At 35.4% G+C, this 15,601-nt stretch overlaps 1 protein-coding gene across 2 annotated transcripts in view; it reads left to right on the top strand.

Moving 5' to 3' along the window:
• The first annotated feature begins 6,624 nt into the window (after positions 1 to 6,624).
• The window catches only part of LOC125092612 (AP-1 complex subunit sigma-2-like), a 32,154-nt gene continuing 23,177 nt past the window's right edge, over positions 6,625 to 15,601 (top strand). The window contains exons 1-2 of one of the 2 annotated variants that reach the window (XM_047717018.1): positions 6,625 to 7,221; positions 8,717 to 8,895. In XM_047717018.1, coding sequence (XP_047572974.1) covers positions 8,717 to 8,895 — 179 coding nt within the window. In that variant the 5' untranslated portion in view covers positions 6,625 to 7,221. The other variant, XM_047717017.1, reaches the window with a different exon arrangement.

The following is a 15,601-nucleotide window of genomic DNA, read 5'->3' as shown; positions in this document are numbered from 1 at the left end:
ACAAAATTTTGCAAGATAAAGTAGACACTGATAAGTGGTAACTGATATAGAAAAGCAGAGAAAGTTCTTGCAGAAAAGGCAACTAAATAAGTGCGAGCCAATTTATATGACAGACAAATAGGGGTGTACTGGAACTAGAGGCACTAACAGTGGAAGACTGAACCACAGCATGGTGTGAAAACTGAGAACTGTTTGAAAGCATGTACACAAAATGAGCAGACAACCAAGACTGAAACCCCAATAGACCAGTAAAACCAAGAATATGTACAAGAATGAAAACATTCATGATATACTTAGCTTTATAGAGAAAACTATACTTACATCATCATAACTTATACACTGAAAATATATGCAAAACATACACACACACACAGAGGTGGAGAGAGAGAAGATGGGAGAGCACTGTATTGTTTCAGGCAGTTAAATAGATAGCAATTCCTCAGTGTTTACACAGAGGTGTCTGAGAGCACAAAAATGAGAACAGACATAGAGAACTCATGACTCTATGAAGTATAATAACATTTGCATTAAAGGGACCCTAGAAAGAGTGAAAGAAAAAAAAAAAAAAAGCGGCCGGGAGGCAGAAAATGTATTTGAATAATAGCTGAAAACTTCCTGAATCCATGGAGGGAAACACACATCCAGATCCAGGAGGCACAGAGGTCTCATAACAAATTCAAAGCAAGGAGGTCCACATCAAGACACATAGTAATTAAAATGGCAAAACATAGTGATAAAGAAAGAAATTTAAAGCTTGCAAGAGAAGTCAATTGCATACAAAGGAAACCCCATAAAGTTGTCAGATGATTATTTAGCAAGCCAGAAGAAAGAAGCATGATTTAAAGTGCTGAACAGGAAAAATCTACAGCCAAAAATAAGTAATCCAACAATGCTTTCATTCATTCAGAGTAGAAAGAGAGATAGTTTCTAAGACAAACAGAAACTGAAGGACTTTGTGACTACTAAACCAGCCCTGCCAGAAATATTAATGGGCACTCTGTGAGTACAAAAGAGAGACCCTGAGTGAGACTATGAAAAGTAGGAAACACAAAAGCAGCAAAAACAACTATTCCTGTAAAAAAATTAGTCAAATGACACAGGAAATAAAAGAATGTAGAATAGGGGCACCTGGGTGGCTCAGTGGGTTAAGCCGCTGCTTTCAGCTCAGGTCAGGATCCCAGGTCCTGGGTTCGAGCACCACATCGGGCTTTCTGTTCAGCAGGGAGCCTGCTTCCTCCTCTCTCTCTGTCTGCCTCTGCCTACTTGTGATTTCTCTCTGTCAAATAAATAAATAAAATCTTTGGAAAAAAAAAAAAAAGAATGTAGAATATAACAACATATGCCTAAACAGGGGCGATGGGATTAAAGAATGAGTCAAAATCTAAGTGACCATCAACTTAATATAGACCGCTACTACAGAATACTTTGTATACAAACTTAATGGTAACCACAAAACAAAAACTACTAATACACAAAGAAAGGGAAAGGTTCTCAGTATATCACTAAAGGAAACCAGTAAACCATGAAAGAGAACAAGAAAGGATCCAACAAAAGCTTTGAAAAAAACATAAAACAAACAACAAAATGATATTAAATACATATCTATCAATAATTACTTTGAATGTAAATGGACTAAACAATCAAAAGATACGTTGACAGTGTGCATTAATATCAAGACTCTTCTCTATGCTGTCTACAAGAGACTCACTTCAAACCTAAGGACACCTGAGGATTGGAAGTGAGGGGATGGAGAAACATTTATCATGAAAATAGATGTCAAAAGAAAACCCGAGTAGTGATATTTGCTTTGGACAGAACAGACTTTAAAACAAAAACTGTTGGGGCACCTGGGTGGCTCAGTGGGTTAAGCCTTTGCCTTCAGCTCAGGTCATGGTCTCAGGGTCCTGGGACTGAGCCCCACAACGGGCTCTCTGCTCAGCAGGGAGCCTGCCTCCCCCACCCCCTCTCTCTCTCTGCCGCTCTTCCTACTTCTGACCTCTGTCAAGTAAATAAATAATACAAAGACTGTAATGAGACAAAGAAGGACATTATATAATCATAAAGGGGATAACAGAATAAGAAGGATATAGCAATTATAAATATTTATGCACCTAAAATGGGAGCACCCGAATACCTAAAACATTTAATAATTAACATAAAGGAACTAATCAATAACAATGCAATTATAGTAGAGGATCCCAACACCCCAATTCTATCAATAGACAGATTTTCCAAACAAAAAATAAAGAACAATGGCCTTGAATGACACACTGGACCAGATGGACATCACAGATATATTCAAAACATTCCATCCTAAAGCAACAGAATACATACTCTTCTCGAGTGCACATGGAATATTCTCCAGAATAGATCACATATAAGTCACAAATCAGGCTTCAGCAAATTCAAAAAGACTGAGATCAAACCATGAATCTCTTCTGAGCACAGCGCTATGAAACTTGAAGTCAACCATAATAAAAAGATCTGGAAAGATCACAAATATGTGGAGGTTAAATAATATACTACTAAACAATGAGTGGGCAAACCAAGAAGTCAAAGAAGAAATTAAAAAGTATATGGAAATAAATGAAAATGAAAATACAATGGACCAAAATCATTGGGATGTATCAAAAGCAGTCCTAAGAGATAAGTATATAGCAATACAAGCCTATCTTAAGAAGCAAGTCTGAAGTAAACCACCTGACCTTGAACCTAAGGGAGCTAGAAAAAGAATAGCAAACAAAACCCAAAACCATCAGAAGGAAAAGAAAAAATGTTAGAGCAAAATAAATGATATAGAAACTGAAAAAAGCATGAGTCAATGAAACCAGGGACTGGTTTTTTGGGAAAAAAAAAAAAAACAAACAATAAAATTAACAAATCTCTGGCCAGACTCACCAAGAATAAAAGAGAAAGAATTAAAAAAAAAAAAATCACAAAGGAGGCAGAAATAATAATCAGATCATAGGAATATAATTATTTAATGCCAATGTTATAATTATACATAATTATGGAAAACTATATGCCAATAAATTGGACAACCTAGAAGAAATGGATAAATTCCTGGAAACATATAATCTACCAAAACTGAAACATTAAGAAAGAAATATTTTGAACACACTGATAACCAGCAGAAAAATTTCATTGGTAATCAAAAATCTGCCAGCAAAGTCGTGCCCTAGATGGCTTCCCAGGTAAAGTACATCAAACATTTAAAGAAAAGTTAATATCTATTCTTCTCAAACTATTTGAAAAACAGAAAAGGAAGAAAAATTTCCAGACTCATTCTATGAGGCATTACCTCGATGCTGAAACTAGATAAAGACACCACAAACAGAGAGGACTGCAGGTCAGTATCTCTGATGAAAATGGATATTAAAAAATCCTGAATAAAGTACTCGCAAACTACATCCAAGAACACATTAAAAAAAAAAAAAATCATTCACCATGATGAAGTGGGACTCATTCCTTGGTTGCAAGTGTGGATATTTATGCGCAAGTCAATCAATGTGATACATCACATCAATAAGAGAAAGGATAAGAGCCATGTGATCATTTCAATAGATGCAGACAAAGCAGTTGACAAAGTACAATATCCATCTGTGATTAAAAAAAAAAAAATCCTCAATAAAGTATGCATAGAGGGACATACCGCCACATAATAAAAGCCATCTATGAAAAACCCACTGCTAACATCACCCACAATGGGGAAAAACAGAGAGCTTTCCCCTAAGGTCAGGAAAACAACAAATATGCCCCCTATCTCACCACTGCTATTCAACATAGTACTAGAAGTCCTAGCAATGGCAATCAGACAGCAAAAAGAAATAAAAGGCATCCAAATCGGCAAAGAATTAGTTAATCTCTCTCTCTGCAGATGAAATAATATATATAGAAAACCCAAAAGACCACTAAAAAATTGCTAGAACTAACAAATGAATTCAGTAAAGTTGCAGGATAAGTAAATCAATGTGTAGAAATCTGCTGAATTTCTGTACACTAAAAATGAAGTAGCAGAAAGAAAAATTAAAACAATTCCATTTACAATTGCACCAAAACCCATTAGGTACCTAGGAATAAATCTAACCAAAGAGTGAAAGACCTGTACTCTGAAATATAAAATGCTGAAGAAAGAAACTGAAGAGAATACAAAGAAATGGAAAGTCCATAGTCAGGGATTGGAAGAATAGATATTTTAAAAATATCTATACTATCCAAAGCCATCTACACATTTAAATGCAATTCATATGAAAATACCACCAGGATTTTTCACAGAGCTCAAACAAACAACCCTAATATTTACATGGAACCACAAATGACCCTGAATAGCTAAAGGAATGTTGAAAAAGGAAAAGATAGCTGGGGGCATCACAGTTCCAGACTTCAAGTTATATTACAAAGCTGTCGTAATCAAAACAGTACAGTACTGGCACAAAATACAGAATTAGATCAATGGGGCAAAATAAAAAACCCAGAAATAAACCCACAATTACATGGCAATTAATCTTCAACAAAGCAGGAAAGAATATCCAGTAGAAAAAAGACAGTCTCTTCAACAAATGGTGTTGGGAAAATGGACAGCCACATGCAGAAGAATGAACCTGGACCACTTTCTTACACCATACACAAAAATAAATTCAAAATGGATGAAAGACCTAAATGTGAGAGGAGAGTCATAAATGTAGATATTAGAGAACACAGATAGTAAACTCTTTGACATCAGTCACAGCAACTTCTTTCTGTATGTCCCCTGTGACAAGAAAAATGAAAGCAAAAATAAACTATCAGGACTACCTCAAGATAAAAAGCTTCTGCGCAGGAAAGGAAACATTCAATGAAAGTAAAAAGGAACCTACAGAATGGGGCAGATATTTGCAAATGATGTATCTGATAAAGGATTAGTATCCAAAATATATGAAGAAATGATATAACTTAACACGCAAAACCTAAATAATCCAATTTTAAAATGGGCAGGAGACATGAACAGACATTTCTCCAAAAACATGTCCAGATGGTAACAGACCCATTAAAAGATGCTCATCATACTTGTAACAGGGAAATGCAAATCAAAAGTGTGCAGCATCACCTCATATTTGTCAGAATGGCTAAACTCAGAAGCATAAGAAGCAACATATATTGGCAAGGAGGTAGGAACAAAGAAACCCTCTTTCACTATAGGTGGAAATGCAAACTGGTGCAGCCACTCTGGAAAACAGTATGGAGTGTCCTGAAAAAGTTAGCAGTAGAACTATGTTATGATCCACCAATGCCATTACTAGGTGTTTAGCTAAGGAATATAAAAAACTAATTGAAAGGAATACATGCGCTTCAATGTTTATAACAGCATTATTTATAATAGCTAAGTTATGGAAGAACCCTAATATCCATGAACAGATGAATGGATAAAGATGTGATGTATTAGAAAAAAAAAAGATGTGATGTATATATGCAATGAAATATTATTCAGCCACAAAAATGAAATCTTGCCATTTGCAACAACAAGGATGGAAATAGACAGTAGGATGCAAAGTGAGTAAGAGTAAGACAAATACAGTATGATTTCACTCATATTGGAAATTTAAGGAACAAAATAGGGGAAAAGAGATAGAGAAGGAGACCAGGAACCACTCTCTTTAATTATAGGGAAACAAACCGATGGTTTCACAAAGGAGGTCAGTGAGAGGATGGATGAAATAGATGATGGGGGATTAAAGAATTTACGATGAAAAGTAAAATATGCACAGAATGGCTAAATCAATATATTGAAACCTGAAACTAATAGAACACTAGATGTTGTTATACTGAAAATAAAATAATACCTAAAAAAAATTACTTGTAATTCACTCCCTTAATATAAGTACACTTATGATAAATGAGGATTTACCACTGCATAGAATTGTTCAATTCCTATATAGTATACCTGAAACTAATGCAACACTGTATATTAAATATACTGTAATTATAATTAAATGCTCAATTGAAAAAAGACCTTCTAGTTTTGAAAAAGATTCTGATGATTTATGTTTGGAATATTCAACAAAAAGTTTATGGGCCAACGTCCACTTTTTATTTCCTTTTTTAAGAAGCATTGATTGGTAATTAGTATTGCAGATGTGAAAACTCACGTGTATAAGGCTCCTCTTTAGTCAAGTGTATAAGAGAAGTTAGACTTGAGGGATCATATTTTTTTCCATTTAAAAAGAAGAAGAGGAAAAAAGAACACCCATTAGGTAGAAGACACTATGCTAAGCGGTATAGTTCTCTTCCTTTTAAATTTATTTTTTTTAAGATTTTGTTTATTTATTTGACAGACAGAGATCACAAGTAGGCAGAGAGGCAGGCAGAGAGAGAGAGAAGCAGGCTCCCCGCATAGCAGAGAGCCCGATGTGGGGTTCCATCCGAGGACCCTGGGATCATGACCTGAGCCGAAGGCAGAGCTTAACCCACTGAGCCACCTAGGCGCCCTTGAGCACTATAGTTCTTAACAAATCTATACTTTTATGTTCCTTGTCCGTCAACTGATTTTTTTTTTAAGTTTTTTCCAAATAGTGTATGAAGCTTATGTTACAAAATGAATGCTGAAATTGATGTGCCACAGACAGGAATGGGCGAATGGGTGAAAAAGAGAGAGTTTTGCAATGTTTGGACAGAGCCGTAGTGTGTGGATTCACATCCAAGTTGGGTTGGAAGGTAGCATGGCAGTGTTTAGTGCAGAAAGGAATGGGATTCATCTCGGAGATGAGCGGCTGTTTGGGTTATCACCAGTTTGTCACCAGGAGGACGGGCGAAGCAATCTATAGAAGACTGTCATGGAGAAGTGTGAGACAAAATGTAGAGCAGTATACTCCGGTTGGGGGGTGCTTCCCATTTTGAGTTTCAGGCGGTTTTGTAGCAGAAAAACTTGCAAAAGGTACTTCTAACGCCGGCAGTAACTTCATGAAAAGATCCCAGTTGTTTCATTCAGGGTAACAGCCCCGTTACCCCTATCATGCCCCAACGGAGACAAATTACTAGTCTTTTTGTTCACGGAGAATTACGCGGTGATTGAACCTGGAACTTAATTTGCAAAGCTACACAAACTTTCTACATTACCTAAGACAAATTCCTTCCGGGAGCTTCTTAGAAAGAAATGCGCAGGCGCGCAGCAGCACCAACGCCCTACCGCGGAAGCTGTTTCCGGGATACGCCTCCTTTGCCATTCCGGCTTCCTCGGATTGTGAGGTCAGTGCGCATGCTTCCAAGCGGTTGCTTGACCGCGGAGGTGCTTTCCTCGCGTAGAGCGGTGCGCCCTTACTGTTGGCACAACCTCGCCCCTTCTCTCCTCGGGTCCTTGGGGTGGCCCTGTTGGCGCACCTTCCCCTAGCCGCCTAAAACTTGCCTCGGTTAACTGGCTCCCCGCCCTACTGCAAAACGGCTTCTTCTCAGCCTGGCGACAGGGGCTTCCCCTCAACTGCCGCCAATGCGGCAGAACGAGCTCCAGAGAGCCCGCGGCCCTCGGCCGCAGTAAGTACTGGGGAACAAGCAGGGCGTCGAGAGCGGTGAACTAGTGTTGAGCACTGTTTCAGTCCGCGTTACCTTGGGAATGCGAAAGCCAGTGACGGACGTTGTGTGTCCTAACCCTAGTTATCTTTGGTTCTGGAATCATGAAATTTCGCTGGTCATATTGGGGAGGCGCTCGCGAAGAGGATTATGTGCACATCTGCGAATTTCTTAGTAGCTTTGCAAATTGACTATTCTTTTTCTAGTCTTTTTCTGTAAATTAACCCTTATTCAAATCTAAGAAGTGGAAAATATTGTTGATATCAGGCTTGAATTTTACTTGCAGTACCAAAATTAAAGAATTTTTTCTTATAATTAATGGAAACTTAACAAAGTGGAAAAAAAGACTGCCAATGTAAATTCTACCTTTAATCTTTCTAGAAATGGCACTTTTGTTTGCATTTCTACAGCCAGTTGAATTACAAGGGCTTTTCTTCAAAAGCTAAAGATGAACATAACATGCTTTCTAGATTCTAAATAAAAATATAAACGAAACGGCTTACAGATTTGCTAGATGTCAACACCCACTCCAAATGTACAAGCTCCTATTTATTATTTTGAAGGAAGACTGTGTAATACTTGTGGATCTACCTCTTTTCGCTTTTAAAGGCTTGTTTACTCTTATTGCATCAGTTCTGTATTGTATTCGTATTTGTGTTGGATTTTCTTAAAAGTGACAGGACAATACATACCTAAAAATTACCTTTTCAAGAAAATCCTGTATTAATAGGACTTGAGGTTTGTTTTTTTTTTCACTGTTTTTAGATTTTTAATGTTTGCTCAAAATATGCTAGCTGCCATTAACTGAAAAAACATTGTAAGTGAAACTATAAATGATTCTTTCTGGAAATGGAAACACCCAAGTGCCAGAAATTCTGGGTCTCTTTTTCTTCTTTATTTGTCTAAGCCAATTGATGGATAGAGTACTCTTTTTGTTGAAAATGGACTATGGAATGTACAGAAAACAGAAAATAGTTTTTTCAGTTGCATAGTTGACTGCAACAGGCAGTGCTTTTCTTCTTTTCTCCATTAATTTTTTTACACACCAAAGTAGGTTGGCAAAATTTTTCTACAAGAATTATCTATTTTGATTTTCTTCAGAGGCCTTTTATTTTGTACTCTTAACTGTATTGAATAAAAGCACCAAAGGTAACTTTGGTTTTATTTATCTTAACAGATGCAGTTTATGTTGCTTTTTAGTCGTCAGGGAAAGCTTCGACTGCAGAAATGGTATGTCTCACTATCAGAGAGAGAGAAGAAAAAAATCACAAGGGAAATTGTTCAGAATATTTTAGCACGTAAACCTAAAATGTGCAGCTTTCTCGAGTGGCGAGATCTGAAGATTGTTTATAAAAGGTATAATTTTTTATTTGTCAGAAATTTGGAAGTAGCAGAATCAAATGTTAGGTCGTTTATAATGTTGAAATCGCAGTCTTTTGAGAGAGAACATTTATAAACAGTAAAATTCTGATAAACCTACTTAGGTAGAAACTTGTATTTTTAAAATAACATTTTTTATTACCCAGATTAAATGTTAGAAGCAGGGGAATAGTTTTAACTAAATTTGCAAATAATTTTATCTTCTAAAATGTTTACCTTCTAGAAAAATTCACTGAACTCCTTTTCTTATAAGTTATTTAGGGTCAATATTTTAAGTCATCTGTTCTCTAATTTAGATAAGAATAGATAAGAGAATGTACTACTACATTCTCACACTCCACTCCACCTCTCCTTATGACTCTGTAATGACTGATATTGATAAGGCTTTTATCTGAGTTTTCAAGTCCTGTTCAATTATAAACGCATCTTGAATAGATAGACCTGTTCAGTCATATAGTTGTTTAAACACATTTATTTCGTAACTTACTTTTGTGTACAGGATCTGGTTTTTAGTTAGGTTTATTAATTTGAATTAAAATGAAGCAGTGTTAGAATTTTGAATAAATTTTCAGTTTTGGCCAGGATAACTTCTTTAAAATTTGATCTTACAGTCTGTCTCATTGATTCCTTTTAACAATTAAGTTACCCAAAAAAATGCTATCTTAATTATTATTGGAAAATAGAATATTCATTATTTTATTAATATCTGAAGCTTTAAAAAATTAAAATTCTATTTTAAAGACTCTTAGAAACTTAAAGAATACAATTTCTTTTATAGAATATCTGGGCCACATTTACTTTGTTTCTTCCCCATTCCTCTTCCCTTTAAGCTCTTTAATTTAAAGATAAATAACTACCTTAATGAATTCCAGATAAAGACAAGACAGTTTCTGTATGTAGAAAGTTGTTTCTTACATGGGGAGTGTGCAGGGAACTAACAGTATGAATGCAGTGAGGATTAAAAAGAAGTTTGATTTTCTGATCTGCTTTCATTTATTCCACTCTGGATATGGATGGTGATGATCTTTGTTGGAATGATGGCAGGAAAAGAAATGGAGATTATAGAATATATAGTGTCGTTTAAATATTCTAACAGAATGAATTTGATCTTTTTTTTTTAAATATTTGGTGTTTATTTTAGTGTTTACTAAGAAAATATGATAGAAAAATCATAGAAATTTAGAGCTAGGAAATACCTAGTTAGGATAGAACCTTAATAAGTAGAACAAGTAGAAGGGGGACTGCAATTGTAAAATCAGGAATAGGGAATCTGTGCCTTTGTCCATTGGCTTTTATCTTCTGCACAGAGTTTCTCAGTTAGAAAACTCTTGCTGTTGACCAAACCTCAAATTCAAAGAAGGAATTAGGAGTCTTGTCTGAAGAGTGAGCTGTGTGCCACTAAAACTCACATCTTAATCATAGAGATAAAAAGACCTCACACATAAGAGATCAGAGTTACATTTCTTAAAAAGATCATAATAATAGTAAGAGTTGAAGTTGTGTACTTCTGAAACTTAGTCCTAAAGGATGATCTGACAGAGCGTATTATAATGAGGTCCTGAACAAAGATAGTGGCCCTCAAGGAGTAGAAAAGAAAGCTCTACTAAAGCTAATTCTTATAAGACTTGGTTATTTGTAGAAGTAGGGAAGGCAATAAATGACGGAGGGGAATGGGCTGATTTCTGGTTCAGCTGAGCAGAAAAATGATAAACTAGAGAACTTGGCTTATTTTTTAGATGGTTTGTGAGGCCTGTGTGATTTGGATTTGCCAGTTTTAGTTTTTGATGGAATGAGTGTGCTAAAAAGTCTGTTGAAATTTTTTATATAAATTGTTAATAGCAGCATTTAAACATTTGGCAAAAGGGTAGAAGAAAAAAACCTCTAGAGTGGAATAAGAACCAGACAATGAGTATAATCAGTGTAAAGTCCCAGACTCCCCAAGATTATCCTCAGATCTGACACCATATATAAAGTCAGGATTTCCTAAGACTACTGTAGGTTCATAGCTCACTATAAGTTAATTTTATCATAATTCACAAAATTTACTGAGAAGTAGTATATTCATGGTTACTACGGGGAAAGGATCCAGATTACAGTAAGTCAAAAAAAGAGGAGCATAGTATACAGTTGGAAAGAGTTCCATCCTTGAACTTTCTGTTTTCTCTCACTGGAGTTAGGACATTGTCTATGCTGTAAATGTCAAGAAATATGAATGAAACATTCCAACCAGGGGAGTCTTGGTGACCACTTTTTATTGGAGTTTTCTTGGTTACATAAATGTAACTGAATGGCCAGCTTCAGGTGGTAAGTGGTGGCCCAGAATTCCCACATAAATGACTCTCAGCATAGACCATGTGACATCCCCAAGGCTTCCAGGTAAACAGAGATACTCTCATCAGACAGGGAATTGCAAAATGTTAGATATTAGAGATAATCTTCTAGAACCCAGATGTCTTTTTGGGCAAGGCTGTTCCTCTAGTATACTATCGAGTTTTCAATCTGTAAGGTAATCTATTTAAAAATAAGATTTATTAAAAATAATTAATTTATTAAAAATAAGATTACTGGTTCAAATGTGGCTCAAAATGGCAGATAAAGTTCAATTAGAATGAAGAAATAATGCTCTAGATTTTACAGTGGGCATTTCATAAATGCCTTTTGCCAAAACATCTTCAGTAGAGTAGTAGAGGCAGAACTCCCTATGTAGTGAAATGCAATGTGAAGAAATGAAGAAATTTAAAAGGCAAGTGTAGACTATTTGGGGGAGCTTTGCCATGAAAGAAAAGAAGAGGTGGTATCCACCCATACTCATAGACTGGGAGATACGGCTTCAAAAGGATTGAGAATCTTAAGATTGTTTATACATAGAGGGAGGAGTCCCTATTAGAGAGGAAGATTTGAAAGTGCCATTAAGAGAATAAATCACAGGAGTCAAAATTCCTGTATTTGAAGGAAAAGGGTGGTTAAATGGATGAAAGGAGAAGCAGTAGTGTTCCTACACCTAATAATGAGCCTGTCCCTGCCTTTTAATAGCTGTAGTATGTAATCTTTTGTGATTGATACTTGAATTGAGGGAAAATTCACATGAAAAATTCTGTGTCATTTATAACCAGTGTACCTATTAAAATCTGCTCACCCCATTTTGTGTTGAAGGCTCATTTATGCTACTATTTAATGAAATATTTTTTGTTGGTATAAGCAGGTGATTTGTTTTCTCTAGCCCAGCTGGAAGAGGAAAGACTCTTAAGCGAGAATTACCTTTGAGCATCAGAAAAATTCTGATTTTTTACTATTCATATCAACAGGTGGTCTTCATATCTTCATTAACTTACACATTGTGTTCTGTCTTATCCATATTCTTTATCCTGAATATCTCTTACGAGATTTTCCCTGTTTGGGAAAGAAAGATAAGGAGTAAGGACAATAGAGATGCAAAAAAAACAAAACAAAACAAAACCAGATGAAAATCTAGAGACTTCAGTTTCATTCCCTGTTTCTACCACTACCATTTTCCCTTTGTTTCTTTATCTCTAAAGAAACTGTTCTTAAAGATTGCTCAAAGATAGAAGATAGAATTGAATGCTTTTTTTTTGTCGGGGGAAGAGGCTCTGGATTTACATTTACTAGAAAGTAAACATACTTCCAAATTACCATTTTGAGAATTTGTTAAAGAATGTTACTAAACAGATTTCCTTTAAAAACAAAACAATTTTTATTAATATACCAGTGGGTATTACATTTAGCTATATTCATGGGCAGTGTACATATTTAGCTGACTGAGAAATCAAGTGTTTTGAATATATGAACAGAAAGCTAATAACTTTTTTTTAGCTTTTTTTAGCTTTAAAATTTAATTTTTTGAAAGCTAATAATTAAGCTTAAAGTCACTGTTAAAAATGACCAGATAATTTCTTACTGCTCTGTTTTTTTTTCTTTAACAATTTTTTTGAGATATAACTAGCATATCACACAATTCAGTCATTCAAAGTGTATAATACAGTGGCTTTTAATATATTTACTATATTCACAGACCTGTGCATCCAGAATGATCAATTTAGAACATTTCCAGTCCCCCTCCCAAAAAAACCATGTAGCTTGTAGCAGGTGACTGCCACTCTACCCAAAATCCATCCTCCTGGACTTAAGTAACTAATAACTTAACAGCATTATAGATTTGCCTATATTTCATGTAAATTTCATATAAATGGAGTCCTAAAACATGTACATATTTCATGTAAATGGAGTCCTAAAACATGTGATCCTAAAACATGTCACTGACCTCTTTAACATAGCATTACACTTCAAAGACTTACTGTAGCATGTATTAGCATTTCATTTCTTTTCATTGTCACATGTGTTCTGTTACACGGATAGGGAACATTTTATTCATTAATGATGGATAGTCTATCATTAGTTGATGTACATTTTAGTTGTTTTTACTTCACAGTTATTATAGGTAAAGTGAGCATTTGTGTACAAACTTTTTGTAGACCTATTTTTTAATTTCTCTTAGATTTATACCTGGGAATAGAATTCTGGATCATAAAGTAACCGCTTGAGGAACTGCTAAAGTGTTTTCCAAAATATATGTACAATTTTATGTTTCTAGTAATAGGTTGTGAGGATTCCAGTTTCCATCCACTATGCCAACAGATGTTGTTCCCTGTCATTTTTTATTACAACCATTCTATTAGGTATAAATGGTATCCCGTTGTGTTTTCCTAGGTTGATAGAAAATTCACATAAACCATTAGCCCTTACATTATACATTATTTTTACTATATGTAGAGTTGTGCAGTTATTACCTGTTATCACCTCTGATTTCATCATCACCAAAGAAACTTCATGCATATATGTAACAACTATATATTTATATCTGTCATTTCCCTTGTGACACTAATCTTTTGTCTATGTAGATTTATCTTCTTCTGGACACTTCAGGTAAATGGAACCATGTGATATGGGCCCTTTGCATGTTACTTTTTTCATTTAAAATAATGTTTTCAAGATTTGACTATGCCAAAACACATATCAATACTTCACTCCTTTTTATGATTGCATAATATTCTGTACCATGGATTTACCACATTGTTTATACATTCATTTGTTGGTTGACATTTAAATTGTTTCTAATTTTTGGCCATTGAATAGTGCTACTATGAACATTCATGTGCAAGTATTTTCTTGACTACCTGTTTTCAGTTCTTCTGGCTATAGAACTAGGAGTGGAGTTGCTGAGTTGTAAGGGAATTTTGTGTTTATCTTTATGAAGTTCCGCCAGGTTATTTCTGCTATGGCTCTAGTAGTTCACAGTCCCAGTAGAAATGTAGAAGAGTTCTGGGGTACGATGGCTTAGTTGGTTCAGTGTCCGGTTCTTGATTTCAGCTCAGGGTTGATAGTTGGAGACCCATGTCAGGCTATGTGTTTAGCAGGGAGTCTCCCCAAGGATTCATTCTCTCTCTCTTTCTCTCTCTCTCTCTCTCTCTCTCTCTCACTCTTGCGCACTCCCTCTCCCTTTGCCCTCTGCCCCTCCCCCGTCAAAAAATATGTAAATACAAAAGGCGTTCAAATTTCTCTATAAGCTTACCAGTTCTTAATTTGCTTTTTTCCCTTGTTAATAGTCATCCTGGTAAGTGTGAAGTGATGTTGTGGTTTCAGTTTGCATTTTTTTTTTTAATTTTTTTTTTAAAGATTTTATTTATTTATTTGACAGAGAGAAATCACAAGTAGGCAGAGAGGCAGGCAGAGAGAGAGGAGGAAGCAGGCTCCCTGCTGAGCAGAAAGCCCGATGTGGGGCTCAAACCCAGGACCTGGGATCATGATCTGAGCCCAAGGCAGCGGCTTAACCCACTGAGCCACCCAGGCGCCCAGTTTGCATTTTTTTAATGAGTAACAATATCGATCATTTTCTTGTACTATTTGGTCATTTGTTTATCTTCTGTGGAGAAAAATCTATTCAAGTCCTTTGCCTGTTATCATAAAAAGGTGCTGGATTTTGGTTGCTTTGTGCATCACTTAAAATGATTATGTGGTTTATAGCTTTCATTCTTTTACTGTAATGTATTGTAACATTTTTTTTCTTCTGTATGTTGAGGACCCTTGAATTTTTTTGAAACCATACCTGGTCATAATGTACAGTCCTTTTAACATGTTGATGGATTCAGTTTGTTATTCTGTTGAGGAATTTTGTATTTGTATTTATAAAGGATACTGATCTGTAGTTGTCTTGTGAAATCTTTTATCTGGCTTAGCTTTCATGATAATGGTGACATCCCAAAATAAGTTAAATTCCTCCTCCTGTCTATTTGGGGAGAAATTTAGAGCTTGGTATTAATTATTCTGTAAATGTAATAGGATTTATCATTGAAGCAGTCTGCTCATGAGTGCTTCATTGTTGGGAGGTTTTGCCTACCAGTTCAGTCTCTTTACTTGATAGAAATTTATTCAGATTTTCTCTTTTTTTAGTCATTTGGAACTTTGTGTATTCCTTTGGATTTTCCATTTTTGTCTAGATTGTCTCATTTGTTGGTACTCAGTTGTTTTTAGTGTTCTGATATACTCCTTTTTTATTTCTGAAACTTAGAAGTGGTATTCCCACTTCTATTTCAGATTTTAGTGGCTGGGATCCTCTAGTTTCTTGGTTGATTTCTGTTGTTGTTTTTGAGGATTTTTGCACTTTACA

The sequence above is a fragment of the Lutra lutra genome, chromosome Y (assembly GCF_902655055.1).
Source record: "Lutra lutra chromosome Y, mLutLut1.2, whole genome shotgun sequence".
NCBI lineage: Eukaryota > Metazoa > Chordata > Mammalia > Carnivora > Mustelidae > Lutra > Lutra lutra.
This window is presented reverse-complemented; position numbering and strand designations above follow the sequence as displayed.